The sequence below is a fragment of the Saccopteryx leptura genome, chromosome 13 (assembly GCF_036850995.1).
Source record: "Saccopteryx leptura isolate mSacLep1 chromosome 13, mSacLep1_pri_phased_curated, whole genome shotgun sequence".
In the NCBI taxonomy this organism is placed as follows: Eukaryota; Metazoa; Chordata; class Mammalia; order Chiroptera; family Emballonuridae; genus Saccopteryx; species Saccopteryx leptura.
This window is the reverse complement of record NC_089515.1, coordinates 54140567-54157396: the sequence shown is the minus strand read 5'-3', so window position 1 is coordinate 54157396 and position 16830 is coordinate 54140567. Positions and strand designations below refer to the sequence as shown.

At 52.5% G+C, this 16830-nt stretch overlaps 1 protein-coding gene across 1 annotated transcript in view; it reads right to left on the bottom strand.

Annotated features, from left to right (window-relative positions):
- Positions 1 to 2070: 2070 nt before the first annotated feature.
- Positions 2071 to 16830, bottom strand: part of CHSY1 (chondroitin sulfate synthase 1) — a 50444-nt gene continuing 35684 nt past the window's right edge. The window contains exon 3 of the mRNA XM_066354962.1: positions 2071 to 5061. Coding sequence (XP_066211059.1) covers positions 3469 to 5061 — 1593 coding nt within the window. The 3' untranslated portion in view covers positions 2071 to 3468. The remainder of the gene's footprint in view (positions 5062 to 16830) is intronic.

Genomic DNA, 16830 nt, shown 5'->3' with positions numbered 1-16830 from the left:
TGGCTCTGGTCACGGCAGAGCGACCCCCTGGAGGGGCAGAGCATTGCCCCTGGTGGGCGTGCCAGGTGGATCCCAGTCGGGTGCATGCGGGAGTCTGTCTGACTGTCTCTCCCCGTTTCCAGCTTCAGAAAAATCCAAAAAAAAAAAAAAAAAAAAAAGGAAGTGGTTGAGCCTGACCAGGCGGTGGCGCAGTGGATAGAACATTGAACTGGGATGCGGAGGACCCAGGTTCGGGACCCTGAGGTCGCCAGCTTGAGCGTGGGCTCATCTGGTTTGAGCAAAGCTCACCAGCTTGAACCCAAGGTTGCTGGCCCGAGCAAGGGGTTACTCGGTCTGCTGAAGGCCCGCGGTCAAGGCACATATGAGAAAGCAATCAATAAACAACTAAGGTGTCGCAACAAAAAACTGATGATTGATGCTTCTCATCTCTCTCTATTCCTGTCTGTCCCTGTCTATCTCTCTCTCTGTCTCTGTAAAAATAAATAAATTAAAAAAAAAAGTGGTTGAGAAGTTGATCCCAGACACACTGGAAAAGACATAGGAAAAGACGGCCCACCCTATTCATCCGCTCCGTGACGTCTCTGTTAGAAAAGTCAAAACGCTGAAGGTGCCCAAGTTTGAGCTGGGAGCCCTCAGGGAGCCTCTCGGTGAAGGTCCTGGTTCTGGAAAAGCTCTTGGGGACGAAGACAGGTGCTGAGATGGACACACTTGGTGGACACGAACCCCCAGGCCGAGCATCTGTGTAAAATTCGGGCTTTTAATGGTGACAAGTAAAAAATCCTATGTATGGGGGAGAAAAAGAATTCAGTCCAACATCTCATGCCTACCCAGGAAGGGTCTGGGATGCTATCCGAGTGGACAGTGGGGAGTCCTGTGGCCCCGGAGGACATGCCCAGGGCCCCGGGGTGCTGTAGAGAGAGCCACAGACAGAGGCTCGAGCAGGAGAGACTGACGACCCCGGCGTCTCGGAGCTGTTTGGCTGCAGGAGGTTCCTGAGGGGGGACCTGGTGTCCACCCCCCGGGAGGAGGGGCCATGGAGCGTCCTCAGCACCTGGGCCAACGTTGCTCCAATGGAGCCTCGGCTGCGGGAGGGGAAGAGAGAGACAGAGAGGAAGGAGAGGGGGAGGGTGGAGAAGCAGATGGGCGCTTCTCCTGTGTGCCCTGGCCGGGAATCGAACCTGGGATTCGATTCCCAGGCCGACATTCTACTGCTAAGCCAACCGGCCAGGGCCTGAAATGTTTCTTTTTTATTTTTCTTTATTTTTAAATGTTTCTTTTTTAAAGCATGCATGTACACAACAGACAGGGACAGACAGACAGGAAGGGAGAGAGATGAGAAGCATCAACACATAGTTGTGGTGCTTTAGTTGTTCATTCATTGCTTTCTTGTATGTGCCTTGGCGGCAGTGGAGGTGGGGGTGGGCTCCAGCCGAGCCAGTGACCCCTTGCTCAAGCCAGCGACCTTGGGCTCAAGCCAGTGACCATGGGGTCATGTCTATGATCCCATGCTCAAGCCAGCAACCCCACGCTCAAGCTGGTGAGCCCGCACTCAACTGGCGACCTTGGGGTTTCGAACCTGAGTCCTCAGCATCGCAGGCTGATGCTCTACCCATTGCACTACCACCTGGTCGGGCTAAAAATCTTTTTTTAAATGTTTGGGTTATACAGCGATTGTACGCAGTTTATCCGACAGCCGATCTACCCTAGAGCTCTGAGCACACTCATGATTGCAGCCTCACATGGGCACTTGTTAAAATGCAGATTCCAACGGGCAAGGGGCCCAGAGGGGGCGGGGCTCAGACCCGGTTTGCAGACTCTTGTTCTAGAGACGACAGATTCACCAAAGGAACAAACAAGGACAGATCACTCCAGGAAGAAGCCCTTGAAAAGTTAGTTTCATTTCCCTCCCAAACTGCAGTCCACAGAAACATGCCCCTCAAATAAACAGAAAAAACTTCATGAATCTGTGGGGGTTTTTTTCTCTCTTTACTTCTCCAAATGTAATACAATTCTTCAGCTAAAACAGGAGCAAATGAGACAAAAATGGCTCTGAAAAGTCTGATAGAAAAATACTGTTCACTGGTTTATTTTTCCGAATGAGCGACAGGCTATTTACAAATAAGCGGATCTCCAATGATGGGTTGTAACATGGCAAAGTCTGGGACTGTTTGAAAGCTAAATGAAGAAAAAAAAATAATTTTTAAGGCACATTGGATCTGTGAGTTTAACACAAACTCGCCGATAGAATGATAGATTCGTTTCAACGTTTGTTCCTAAAACACGTGAGCACCAAAATTGTCAAAGAACACTTAATATTTAGTAAAAGAGTGAGGAATGTAAAAAGGAGGGTTTGGTGGAGGGGAGAGAGTTCTTCAAGAGGAAATCTTTGGAGATCAGTTTACTGCAAATAAAACACACTAAGAACATTCCGATACACATAAATATACTAAGAGCTAACAGGTGCTGAGGAAAGGGCAGCTCGCTACACGATGAATATTAAATAAATTAAAGGTATTCCAGATGCAGGAGATAAAAACAAGACGGTGACCAGAGACTGGGAAGGGCCCCTCCCCGCCCATGTGACGCAGACAGGACAACACGAACAGAAATGGATACAGTTTCCCCCCAACGCTCCCATCAGGGTGGGTTTAGTTTCTGTTTTAGCCCAAATGTAACGTCAGATGGATCGCCTGAATTCTTCTTTGCCATTCTAAAGCTCGGCATTTTAGCCTTTAAGGAGAAGGGTCAGGGAAGAGAGGAAACACCAAATCCTGTTTGGAACTTAATGCCGGGTCCGTCTGTTGAGGCCACAACGAATGACAAGATTGGCCGTCCTGTCCTTGTGCCTCCCCGGTCCCCTCGGCTTTGAAAACCCTACAGGACCACAGGGAGCACGCAGACACGTGGGAAGCCGTCCTGAACACAACGGGACCACTGTCACATTTCCTTATTTTACAATGGGAACACCAAATGGCTTAAAAAAACAAAACAACAACCAAATCTCTGTAAAAAAAAAAAAAAAAAGACAAAAGGTAGAAACTGTGCAATGTTAACAAGTGACAACAAAACATTGACCAGAGTTACAGTGTTTTGTTACAATAATACTTTGCAGGAACTCAGGTGTTCTGCCCTAGGACTTGTAGCAAAAGGGGGGTCTGAAAAAGAAACATAACAATAATAATAATAGTCATAAAAAAAGAAGTTCAGTTCATTAGGTCCATTTCAAGTCACGATTAAGCGGGTTGCTACTTCACGTCCAGCAAGAAAAGGGTGTTCAAAGGCAAACACGATCACGTTGTTGTTCAAAGAGCTCGACCTTCCAGGAGTCCTTGGTTAAGAAAGTCACGTGTAAAATATATCCTTGCGTGGGTTTTTCAAAAAACTGATCGTACAAAAAAAAAAAATTTTTTTTTTTTCCTGAAAAATAAATTAGATAATTAAAAATGTCTAGGCCAGCGTGGCCGGACATCAGGCTGTCCTCACCGAGCCGTTGTGGTGGCCGCTCCTGCTGTAGCTCGGGTCGTTCTTCTGCAGCCACATCTCGGCCAGCTGCTGGGTGGACCCGTAGGTGGAGGCTTTGGAGCCCAAGCACATCTTGTACTGCTTGGGGTCGAGGTTGGGGTCGCAGAACACGGGGTGGTGGATGTGGACGACCCCCACTTCCTGGCTCCGGAACGTCTTCAGACCCGCCTGGACCACCTTGTTGAAGAGGTCCACGTCCTCCAGCCCCCAGCCCTGGATGGACACGTCGAAGCCGCCCACGCGGACGAGGTCTCCCTTGTAAATGCAGGTGATGCCGAACCCGTAGTTTCTCCAGAAACCAGTTTTCTGAGTGAAGGCAAAACGGTTGTCACTGGGGATCTTCCCGTTGTACACAATCTTTGGGTCGTACTGGCTGAAGATGATGGGGAAGTAGATCTGCTGGCCCAGGACGGCGTTGGCGCGGCACCGCTGCAGGAACTCGCCCGTGAACACGAGGTCCACGTCGCAGAAGAAGAGCAGGGACTCGTTGTTGAACTGGGAGGACCCGACCTCGAGGGCCAGGGCCCTGGAGAACTCGCCGGACACGGGCAGGATCTGCATGTCGGCCCGCGGGTACTTGCTGCGGTAGTCGCGCATGAGCTCGACCTGCCGGGCCTTGTCCGGGTTGGAGTCGGAGTTGAACAGCAGCACCACCAGCTTGACGTTCTGGTTGGGGAGGAGGCACGTCTTCTCGTAGTGGCCCATGAACCTCACGAACATGTCGAAGCGCCCGGACAGCGGGATCAGGATGTTGATCTTCTTCTCTCTGGGCTCCCGGTGCTCCGCCCGGGCGCCGGGCAGCCGGAAGGGCACGAGCTTCTTCAGGGAGCTGGAGAGGAAGGACAGGGAGCCGGACTCCTGGTTGATCCGGCTGGCCAGCTCCTGCGCGTCCAGCGCCTCGTGCTCCACGAACTGGATCCTGCTGAAGGTCTGCTGCAGGTAGGCGTGCCGCCGCACGGGGACCGTCATCTTCTTCCCCTTGTGCTTCTTGTAGAGCAGCAGCAGGTCCAGGATGTACTCGGCCCCGTACAGGGGGTTCACGCGCCGGTAGCCGTACTGGATCTCCTTGAAGTCGATGACGCGGCCCCTGGTCTTGGCGTTGGCGTTGATCATCTCCATGACCTGCATGACGATGTCGTCCAGGGCCTCCCGCTGGGCCGAGTCCATGCCCCGGCGAGGCGGCTGGCCCTCGGCCGCCGAGTACAGGTGCTTCCCGGTCAGGAACTCCCACTCCAGGATCTCCTCCCGCTGCCGGGGCTGGAAGCGGGTGAAGGAGGGCGGCACGCCCAGCTGCAGGTCCTCCTTGTGTGCCTCGGTGTTGCTGTAGCGGCTCATGAGCACGATCTCGCGGTGCAGCTGGAGGGTGCGGTGCCGCAGCTCGGCGATCCTGCGGCTGAGCACGTAGCTGTGCAGCCGGTACTGGTAGGGCGGGTTCTTGTTGGGGTGCAGCGTGATGGCGCGGTGGATCTTGCTGTTGTGGAGATCTCGGATGTACCCCTGTTTGTTCTGCTCGTAATTCTCGTAAAACAGCTGCTGCATCTGGTCAGGGAAAGGAAAAAAAAAAAGACAGCTCTTTTAGTACAAGGTGACCGAGGGCTCCCCCTCTTCTTCTATTTCCTGACATACTTTAAAACACAAAATCGAAATATCGGAAATCTTTCTACCTCAGCCACGGCATGCCACAGGCCCCCAGAAAAGTCCGATCGACGGCAGTCCTGTGAGGGGGGGAGGATGAGCAGCTAGGAACTGCGTCAAGAAACAAGTCCTCCTCAACCATCATCAGAGTCGGCCAGTGTCACACCGCAGGCAAAGAGAGCGTGAAGTGCTTTCCCACGAAGAAGCGTGAGCTTGAGATCCCAAGGTCACTGCACGCGTGCACCCGGACGACCCTTTCTGCGCCTGCTGCCCAGGGCGGCAGGCCCTCCACGCAGGTGGGAGAGCGTTTCCCTGTTCCGCGGGGGGGGGGGGGGGGACGCTCAGAATGTCACGTGGGGGCAAGCAGCACAAGAGGGCTTCATGACCCCACCCGACCCTCCCTCTGTCCTATGACACGGGGCTGGAGGACAGAAGCTTGAGCTCCGACAGCCAAAATGGTCTGTTCCCTCAAGTTAGACAGAACACCTTTCATTCCCTGTGTACATTCAAGCAACGGGGTGGCGATCATCTACGTCTACAAAGCCTTCCGAAACGAAGAATAAAAATTTGCAAAACAGGTGAGAGGAGTGTGGGAGAGTGGCATCTGACAAATCAGTCCTTTACGGTTCAGTTTTGTTTCATCCGTGCACTGTTACATATTAACTTTTTTTTAAAATTATTTTTCTTTATTCATTTTAGAGGAGAGAGAGAAAGAAAGAGAGAAGGGGGAGGAGCTGGAAGCATCAACTCCCATATGTGCCTTGACCAGGCAAGCCCAGGGTTTCGAACCGGCGACCTCAGCATTTCCAGGTCGACGCTTTATCCACTGCACCACCACAGGTCAGGCCATATTAACTCTTGAGGAGGGTGACGAACTTGGGACCAAGTAGTTTATTTGCCTTTGGATTCATATAGACATATACAGTGTGTCCGTCAAGTCATGGTGCACTTTTCACCGGTCACAGGAAAGCAACAAAAGACGACAGAAATGTGAAATCTGCACCAAATAAAAGGAAAACCCTCCCAGTTTCTGGAGGATGATGTGGCAGCATATGCACATGTGCAGATGATGACATAACACCGTGTACACAGCGGAGCAGCCCACGGCCATGCCAGTCGATGTGGACGGTACAGAGGAAAGTTCAGTGTGTTCTGTGGCTCGCTAAACTCAAATCCGTGACCAAAGTGCAACGTGAATATCGGCGCGTTTATAATGAAGCACCACCACATAGGAATAACATTACTGGTGGGATAAGCAGTTGAAGGAAACCGGCAGTTTGGTGGAGAAACCCTGTTCTGGTAGGCCATCAGTCAGTGACGAGTCTGTAGAGGCTATACGGGATAGCTACCCAAGGAGCCCTAAAGAATCTGTGCGTGAGCCCACATCGAACTGCACTGAATAGGTATGAAACTGGGAGAGTTTTCCTTTTATTTGGTGCAGATTTCACATTTCTATCGTCTTTTGTTGCTTTCCTGTGACCAGTCAAAAGTGCACCATGACTTTACGGACACACTGTAGTTCCTACTTAACTGTTTCCATCCTATAGAAACAAAACTCCAATTCTGCTATAAATAAAAATAGTTTAAGGATATGAGATTCCTAACAGCTCATTTGAATAACTCCAGGGTAACAAACCTGTCAAGCTTTTATTTTGTTGTTGTCATAAAAAATATTTTTAGTACCAAGTTTAGAATTTAAGAGCATTGGATTACTATAAACTATTTCAATAATCGATACTTTGGCGCAGTTTTGGGAAGAATATTACAAAACAAAGTTAAAACGTATCACAGAAGGAAACACACATGGACACATATGGGTTATTTAATAGTCACAAGGTTTTCCCTCCTTAAAAGATACACTCTGTACCATGAATGGTTTGCCTTCAGTATCCAGTGTCCACAAAACAGCCTTCATTCTTGTTCCAAAAAAGTACCCCCACAATCTTGGACTCCAGCGAAGCCCTCTCCCCGACTGTGAGATGTCCTGAGACTCGGAGTCATTCCAGGGTAAATCTGAGAGGGGCTTATAAAAAAGTCAAGGTCACACTATTCCCAGGAACTTCCAGCCCAGCTGGGAAGAACCATCAACCACCCGCATCTAATCTTCTGTTAACAAATACCTTCCACGGTCTTCATGAGCAAATGTCCTTCCAGCTCCTCTGCCGTGAGAGCCAACAGCCTCCTTAAATCATGGCTTTTACCATCGACTGCTTACAATAATGTCCTTCATTAAATACATAGTTTGGCCCCGGCAATGAACTTATCAGTGCTCCACATCAACATCTATGTCTAATTCTAATTTGTGCAGGGCTGCCATCCATGGCAGAGAATTTGTTTTCTTATTCTTTCATCCTGAAAATTAGCTCAAAGAAAATACGGGGTTGTGCAAACGTCAAGACACCCGCTGTAACTGGTGGTAGTTTCAAAGTCACCCTCTTCACAAGTTTGAAATGAACATCCACCTACCCAGACAGGTAGGGATTCCTGGTAATTTACTGTGTGAAGCAGGACCTTTTGAGATGAGAAAGGAAATCTGTTCATAATTAGGCCAAGACCACGGGCACGGACTGGGCTTGTCCCGGCGCTCAGGACAGACAGTCACCCTCCTGGTCCCTGTTAAGTCTCTCCTAATCAGTTCTGTGTAGGCTTTGCCACTTTTCATCCAATTAAGATCAAGGATTAGCCCCTTTGTATTTTAAAGACACTAAGAAATAGTAAAATTCTTAATGGGAGTTATACTGAGTCTCTGGTGGTAAAAACGAGAACTCCATGTATGCATGTGCCTTGAATGGTCATTGTCAAGTTCTGAAATCTAAACACCTTTCAGAGAAGTCTGACGCGTTTCAGAACAATGAAGAATTAAGCTTGGCCAAGTGAAACACACAAAGAAAAAACTATTGGTAGTAACTTAAAGACTTCTGCATGAGACAATAAGCAAAAATGGTCAGGCTAAGATCATTCTGAGTGTGCAGGTCAGAATGGTCAAGGATAATAATGGGGAGGACTGAGCCCCCATCCGCAACCAGAAAACAGCATCTGAACTCCTGTCTCTGGTCCTTACTGACGTGTGGCCTTGGGGGGGGGGGGTCCTTCAGCTTTCCGACATCACTTGTTGTTTCTCACGGGTAAGCGACCTGGCAGCATTATGGAGGAGGGATGTACACAGAACTACCATTAAACCAACAAGGTCCTACGCAAATGGCACCAAGTACTGGACACTCACATTAAATAAAGGCAGGGCGAGTTCAGTCACGTACAAAGGAAGGACAGGCCTGGGAGAGGGCAGCAGGACAAGCCCCAGACCCGGGCCTGCTCATGAGCAATGATGCTACGACGGGTTCTCTCTAAAGGCGGCTCTAACACCTAAGGCGCAAGAGAGGTGACCTGATAACAGTGACCAACCCACCTTGGAGGTGATGAGCATCCCTCATGCACCCTAGGAGGCAGTCAGTCCTTCCCACATTCACTACCGGGGGACTCACGGCCGTACTGCACCCTAGGAGGCAGTCAGTCCTTCCCACATTCACGACCGGGGGACTCACGGCCGTACTGCACCCTAGGAGGCAGTCAGTCCTTCCCACATTCACGACCGGGGGACTCACGGCCGTACTGCACCCTAGGAGGCAGTCAGTACTTCCCACATTCACTACCGGGGGACTCACGGCCGTACTGCACCCTAGGAGGCAGTCAGTACTTCCCACATTCACGACCGGGGGACTCACGGCTGTACTGCACCCTAGGAGGCAGTCAGTACTTCCCACATTCACGACCGAGGGACTCACGGCTGTACTGCACCCTAGGAGGCAGTCAGTACTTCCCACATTCACGACCGGGGAACTCACAGCCGTACTGCACCCTAGGAGGCAGTCAGTACTTCCCACATTCACGACCGGGGGGCTCACGGCTGGCCGTTCAGCGACTCGCCTTGCGCCCCCCGTCCCTTGGCGGCTGGCCGGGCCTGGCCCTCAGCTCTGGCTCTGGACAACAGGAGGAGTCCCCCCAGCGGGCACGGCTCTGGGCCCAGGGTGCACGCTGAGGCCAGGGGGAGGCAGCCCGCTCTCCTGGGGCTCACACTCGGGGCCCTCGGGGCGGGACAGGCAGTCCCCAGAGAAGAAACACCACTGAGACGGCCATCAGCGGTTTGAGGAAACGCAGAGAGGGGAGGGTGCCTCTCAGGTGCTCAGGTCGGAAGGCTGACCTTCCCCTCCAGGAGGACATCGGAGCAGAGCCTCAGGGAAGTGGGGGGCGAGGGACGTATCTGGAGGGGGGGCTACACTCACTTCTTCATCAGACACAACTCACCTCGCTTTGTGCAAGGGCCGCACAGAGGAGCCAGGGGCAGGCCCAGGGCTGGGCCTCCCCGCCTGGAGCCCTGTGCCCCGAAAGCCAGTCCAGGGCTGGGCCTCCCCGCCCGGAGCCCTGTGCCCCGAAAGCCAGTCCAGGGCTGGGCCTCCCCCCCTGGAGCCCTGTGCCCCGAAAGCCAGTCCAAGGCTGGGCCTCCCCGCCTGGAGCTCTGTGCCCCGAAAGCCAGTCCAGGGCTGGGCCTCCCCGCCTGGAGCTCTGTGCCCCGAAAGCCAGTCCAGGGCTGGGCCTCCCCGCCTGGAGCTCTGTGCCCCGAAAGCCAGTCCACATGTTTGTCCACGGTCTGCCCTGAGGATCTCGGCAGGTCCTTCCTGTGTGTAGTGAGTGTGTGTGTGCGGCGCGCGCGCACACATGGGTACATGTGAGTATTCTGAAGGCATAATCAATAAGAAAGGCTGGGAAGCTAGAAATGACCCCCCCATCTTTCTGAGCAAGTAGGAAGCCTCCACGGAACCAGATTTTGGTCCAAAAGCAGAAGAGCAAACAGAAGAGCGGGCCGGGCCCCTCCTGCAACGTGAGTGCTCCTGTGACAGCACCGCTGTCCCCAGTGCGATGACAAGAATGACAGGGAAAACCCTGTCTCTAGCTGTGGGGGAGGTCACAGGAGGGCAGGCTGGCTTTGTGAGCAGAGGTGTGTGTGTGTGGGGGGTGCCCGGTCTTCCACGGCGGGGGGAGGGTGCCTCCTTCCAGGGAGGTGGCCTTTCGCATCAGCACCGATTTCCACACAGCCCTCCCCACCCACTTCCTCCCCCCCCCCCCCCGGGCTTACAGGCGGCAACAGCCGCTGTCCTGGCTGGGCCCCCGCACGGAGCACGACCCAAGTGGCAGCCTGGTCCTCTCAGGGTGGAAATGACTCAGGACCCAGAGCTCTCCCCCGATGCCCTCCAGGGGAAGGGACTGAGTTTTTGGCAGCAAAGCTATTACTAGTGACGGCACCTAAGTGATCCTTAAGTTAGGAAAACTGAAAGAAAACCATTCCTCAGCGTAAGGACGGAGGACCCTTGTTTTACTGGTAACGTTGAGTAACACCTGGGCTTCCAGTCCTCAAACCAGAAGGCAAACGAAATGGAAATGTCCATTAGGGAAAAGCTATCTTTGCAATGTCAGTGGGCTCACGGCCCTGCTCGTGTCTCACCTGTTCACAGGTGCCAACAGATCTCCCGTGGGCACCTCAGATGAGAAACAGCCAGGCAGGCAAGGGAACAAAAGGACACAATGTCGCTACTGCACTTGAAACAGCTTCTGAGTTAACCACGCTCTGAACCCCAAGGGCTACATCGGTTTTGCCCTATGTTCCTTGTTTCCTATCCTTAAATATAATCAATAATCAAGCACTGGGAAGAGAACTTGAGGGTGCTGCTTTTAAACATCTAACGCAGTGGGATTTAAAAACTCACAGCCAGAACTTTCTTCTCGGACCAGAACCACTTGGGGTGCTGGTCCCCAAGTCCTTGCAAGCCGCCTTCCCCTCACCCACTTTGCAATCTTGCCTCAGTTTCTAAATCCAATCGCAACCCCCTGACTGCATGCGTGTGGCTGGCAGGGAGAGCCAGGAAGCGTGGGGTGTCTACTGGTGCCTCTGCAAAGTCAAACTTCTGTTTTAAGAGTACATGTCTGAAGAGGCTGCCAAGAAAGATTAGGTCTCATCTATTTCTTTGCCCCGAAATCTCAAACCGACGCTACAATACACGTCTTATAATAAAGACCAGCGACAACGGAATAAACGAAGGGGAACTTCACAAACCGGGCGCACTTTTAACGTCCAGCATTTCGTGAGCCTGTGTCGTACGCCATCGGATTCTTAAAACGCTGTCTTGTAAAAATATTGACATAACTTAGGGTGATTAAACTTTTTTTTTAATTTTAAAGCAACATATGTTCATTACAAAATACTGAACAGATGAAGACTCGCTTGTAAATGTACTCTTGCTGACATTTTAAAAAGGTTCTCAGGTACGTAGTCATGTGTAAGGTAAAAAAGAAACCTCGTTACTCTCTGCAGATTAGATACAGTGTGGAGGGACGTATAGGGATAGCAAGTCCTCACATAACATCATCGGCAGGTTCTGCAACTGTAAGCAAAACGGTGCATATATAACAAAACCAATTTTATCCCAGGCTAATAGATATGGATAAGAGTTAAGTCCCCACGGCATCTCAGCAATGTTACAATGAAACCAGACCTCGTAACAATTCTGCTTCTGACCACCTTACCTCCCTGAAATAGTTAACAACACTAACTGCTAAATAGAATCAAGCTATTCCACTATTTGTTGATCAGGACCTTCGCCAAAGAAAAAGAGACACCAACATCCTGAACTATAACAAAAGCGAAAGCGGAGTCGCCCCAGGACAAGTGTCCTGCCACCCTGGAGTCCCTGCCCCGGGCTGTCTGTCACTCACAGGACAGACGCACGCTGCCCCACCCTGCCTGTCTCAGGTGTCTGCTGCAGCGTCCAGCCCCTTGTAAGTCATAAATTATAAATTTGCGGTATTAACACACGAGCCAACGAACAAGCTGTGATTTAAGTGCTACGCTGCAGGATGACACCGCATGAGAAATGCGGCCACACTGTGCCCTCTGAGTGGCATTTCACCTGTTGTTTCACGTCTGCCCCGGGGAGCCCTCCTGTTATCCCCATTTTCACAGGGAAGCAGAACTTTGAGAAACTGGCCAAATGGACGCGGTGACCGCGGCAAGCAAAGACCTAGGACACTCACATCGGCATTGGGAGTGGGGGCTGGACATTGTGGCCCCTGGGACTAACACCGGGTGGTGACTGGTTAGAAGTACTTGCTTAGCTGTTGTCTCTGGCTGCTTTCGATGGCACGGGGGGACCCTAGAGCCCACAAAGCCGAAAATATTTACAGTCTGGCCCTTGGCAGAGAAAGCCCACTGGCCTCTGACCTGGAGCCAAGCACTAGCCCGATGCCCCCACTGACTGGATGCCAGCCAGGCGCGTGCCCACCTTGCCTGAACAAACCCATTCCTGAAAGTGGCGATGGCCTCCCCTCCCCCCACCCCCAGTCCCCCGTCCAGGCCACAGCGGAGGTCTCCCTGCTGCCTGGCCAGCTCAGGCTGTCACACCTTCTACGTGACACCTGTGCAGGACCCCTCTGCCTTCCCCCCTTGCCAATCCTAACCGAACCCTTCACACACACACAAAAAAAGCAACTTCAAAACGAAAGCTTTGCAGATGCTCTTCAAACACAGTGTCTGGAGCTCAGGGAGCCACCACCGCCAGAGGTGGAAACACGAGGCATCGGTTCTGGTGTGTCCTATGTACTTTTGTGGCATGTGCCTGCCCCTCTTTGGTTTTTGTGCATAAAAGGCAGTTTTGAGAAACTAAAACCAGACCTCGCGCTCCCTGAAATAGAAGCCTCCCCGACTGCGGGCGGCGGAGCACGCCCGTTTCTACCTGCATCCAGCCATGCGGTGGCCGGGCAGGTGTGAGTCACAGGGCTCCCGGACGCGTCCTGGCGCCCGAAGAAGGGACGAGGCAAAGCGCCTTCATTCTCAGGAGCCTCCCTTCCTCACCCCCGCTGACGGGCCAGGCAGAGGCGGACAGCTGTCCAACCCGCCAGAGCAGGAAACAACTGTAACTGCAAACACTCGTCACATTCAGGTGACAACCCGGGGGGAAGAAGATAAAAAAAGGTTGTCCTGGGCTGTCATTTCACGAGCCAGCTTAGGTCGAGAATGCTCTTTCGGTTTTTAGAGGTTCTGATGTAAAAAGTAAGAGGTTTGGCAAAAAAATAAATGGGAGCTATGAAGGAGATCATGAGGGAAGCAGGCGCTGTGGCCTCAACCGGGACGAGGGGCTGGGCTCGCCGTGCCGACCGCGGGCTGTGTGCCCTTGGGCGGGTCTCGGTTTAATGAGGAAGTCAAGGGCGCTGAACATGCAAGTCCCTCCAGGGTTACAGTTCCCGGCGAATGAAGAGTATGGGCAAGATTAGGGGGACCCCTGGAAGATCACTCCTGAGAGCCACAGACAGACACAGGCGAGGGTCCCGATGTTCCCTGTCCCCGCCCCGCACCCTGCGTCTTCCCAGGGCACCCACTCCTGAGCCCCTCACCGTTGCCACCTGGCTGCCGCGGAAACCTCTCCCCTCTTTCCTGCCCCCCCTCCCCTTTCCTTGGTCCTGGCGGGGTGCTGTCTCAAATATAGAGCTCTCGTTGGGTCACTCACTGGCTGGCAATTAACGCACCCAGAGCCGGGCTGGGGGGTCGGTCTCTAGGTGCCCTCCTGTTCCTGCCACCACCAGCAGGCCAGGAGCCAGGGCAGCTCTGCGGCTGGGCCCGCTGGGCCCCCTCACCGTGAAAGGTCAGTCCTGTCCACCCAGGACTCAGTCCTTCCCTGAGCCGGGGCCTGTGGCGGGCTGTGCATCGTCTGTCTGCGCTGTCCCAGGTCTGGGGCCCTCCTAGGACGTCCCAGGGTGTGCAGCAGGGAGGGGTACCCGTGTGTGTTGGGGGAAGGTAGACAGGGAGAGAAGGTAAGTTCCCCCTAACTTCTCTTCGGAGGAGCGCCTTTCCACAAGGAACAGAGTGGAGTCATCTGAGTTTCAGACAGACGTCCCTCAGACCCGCCACATAAAGAGCATCACGAAGCCGGTGTTTGGAGAAAGGGACCTCAGGGAGGCTTCCTATTCCTGCCCCCATCAGCCCAGGTCTTGCTCCTTAGTGCCCTTCTCGGGCAAATCCAATGCACGCAGCGGGCAGGGACAGGCTCCTGTCCCAGCAGGACAGCAGGCCGCGGTGTGGGCAGCAGGAAGGCTGTGGGTCAGGGGCCTGCGCCATCACTCAGGGGCAGCAGGAAGGCTGTGGGTCAGGGGCCCTGCGCCACCACTCAGGGGCAGCTGTGAGGAAGGCTGTGGGTCAGGGGCCCTGCGCCACCACTCAGGGGCAGCAGGAAGGCTATGGGTCAGGGGCCCTGCGCCACCACTCAGGGGCAGCTGTGAGGGGCCAGGTGGAGAGAGTGCAGGAGGCTGGCAGGACCAGGGGCAGGGGAGGCGGCCCCGGCTGGGAGGGGCTGCCCTTCTCGTTTCATTCCAGGGATGTCTTCTCAGAGATGCCCTGCCAACCAGGTGGAAGGGACAGGAAGGAGGACTGTCACCTCCCGCCTTTCCTGACTGGAGCCCACAAGGGGACTGAAGGCTGCCTTTGTGCCCTCCATGCAGTGACAGAGGGGTGAGAAGTGATCGCAAGTCATCTGCGGGCCATCCAGGGCCATGTCCACAGCCAAGGACGACCCTCAGACCTCTGACAGCACCTGGCTTTCAATCTGAGCAGGTGCAATGGGCCAGCCAGCACCCGTGAGCTTCAGCAAGTCCGGAGGCTGCTTGTGGCCAGCTCTCACCGGCCCGCCTCCAGAGACGGAGAGGGGGGCCCGAGGGCCAGGGCATCCGTGACCCCCAGCAGCACTCACTGACCCCAACTTAGAATGTTGTTGGTGTGTTCCCCCTTTTTCCTTTAAAGAGGATGATTTATACACAGTTTGCATGTTTAGGTATTTTGGAGAAGCGGTTAAGATTACAAAGTGAAGACCAATAATTACAAAGGCTCCAGAAATCGTTCGGGGAGAAGGCCAGGGTCTTTGGGACTATAGTGTGTGTAGACCTAGATCCCGTGATCCTAAAAATTCCCTTTGGGCCACTTGTTCCATAGGCCCAAGCCATACGTACACCCAAGAGCTGTGGGTGACATAGGACAAAGGAAACACCATTTAATTTCAAGGCAAACGCTTCAGTCACTCCAACTACTTCTAAGAAAATAAACCATTATCGTAAACCCCCATCTAACGCTGTGGAGCACACAGATGACCATCTGGCGGAGCTAAGAATACCAGAATTTGACCAACATCTGCACAGTTCAGGTAAGAATGAAATTAGTGGGGGGTGGTTCGAGGAGGGACGGGAGAAAGCCTCCTCTCAAAATATCTCCCTGCAAAGACGTGTTAATGGCAAAGAGGAAAACAGTAACTTTGCAGTGGAGGCTTGGCAAGTCCCCACAGGTAATCCTGTCCGTTGAGGTCACAATGACATCACGCGCCTCCTGATGTGACATACTGAGGACACCCATTACTTGGCCAGGGACACTACAGATCAACCGGAAACATAACAGGCTGATATACTTTCTGACAATGTCAAGGTCGTGAACGGCCAAGACAAGGTCAACATGAAAGGACACTGAAGAGACTTGTCATCTACATGCTGTGTGTGACCTTGGAACAGAGGCAGGGTTTTGTTTAGTTTTTCTTTTTTGCTATGAATGATGTTATTAGGAGCTTGTGAAATATAGAGTATAGATTAGATAACAGTATTATGTCAGTATTAATTTCCTGACTTTGTTATGCTGGGTTTCTGTAGGTGAAAGTCCTTGTTCTTTGGGAAAGACATGACAGAGTGTGTAGGGTCAGAGGGAGGCACTGTGTCTGCAACTTACTCTTGGATGGTTCCGGGGAAAATGACACACACAGAGGAAAAGGACAGAGCCACGCGGTCAACATTAACCATCAGGAGATCCGGGCGGCGGGAACACGGGAGCTCTGGGCGCTATTCTCGAAATCGCTCTAAGTCTAAAATGATTTTAAAATAAAAATAATTATTCCCCCAAAGTGGTTAAAAATGACAGCGATGGTTCTTTGCGACACTCCATTAGCAACAAATAAGTCATGCAGTGATGGTAAGAGACTTCTCACAGGTTCTTGAGCTGTTCAGAGAGACTCAAAGTGGTCAGCAAGAAGGCTTGTAACCTGAAATCTGTTTTAGGAAGCCGAAGGTTTTAATAGTTAATCTTCTGGATTATTTTTCTCCCTTTTTCTTTTCTTTCTCTTTATTAAAGTGATCCACATAGCAATACCTCATTACAGTCTTTGAGGTTTCCTGGACAAAAACCCATTACTATTCCTGTCTCTAATTCCTCCTTTTTGCCTGCTGTGCTGTATGACATCAGTTTATTATAACCAATAATTTACAGTGCCTCCCGTCACTAAATTACCACACACACACACACACACACACACACACACACACACACACACACGAATGATTCAGAGGGGAAGAGAGACCAGTGAGGACGCCTCAAACCCGCACACTCATTAGTCGCTGAAGAAAAAGCCGGGTCCTCCTATTTTCTCGTGTTATAAACAGAGTAGCTGCCCGTCGACACAGAGTCCAGTTTCCGGTCGGCTGGGGAACAGACACGGCTGCCCCCCGACTTCCGCCGCTACGTGTGGAAGGCGCCCCCCTCAGACCTGAAGGGCCCGGTGAGGACCGAGCTGTCAGGAGGCTGAGATCAATGTGCACGTCTAC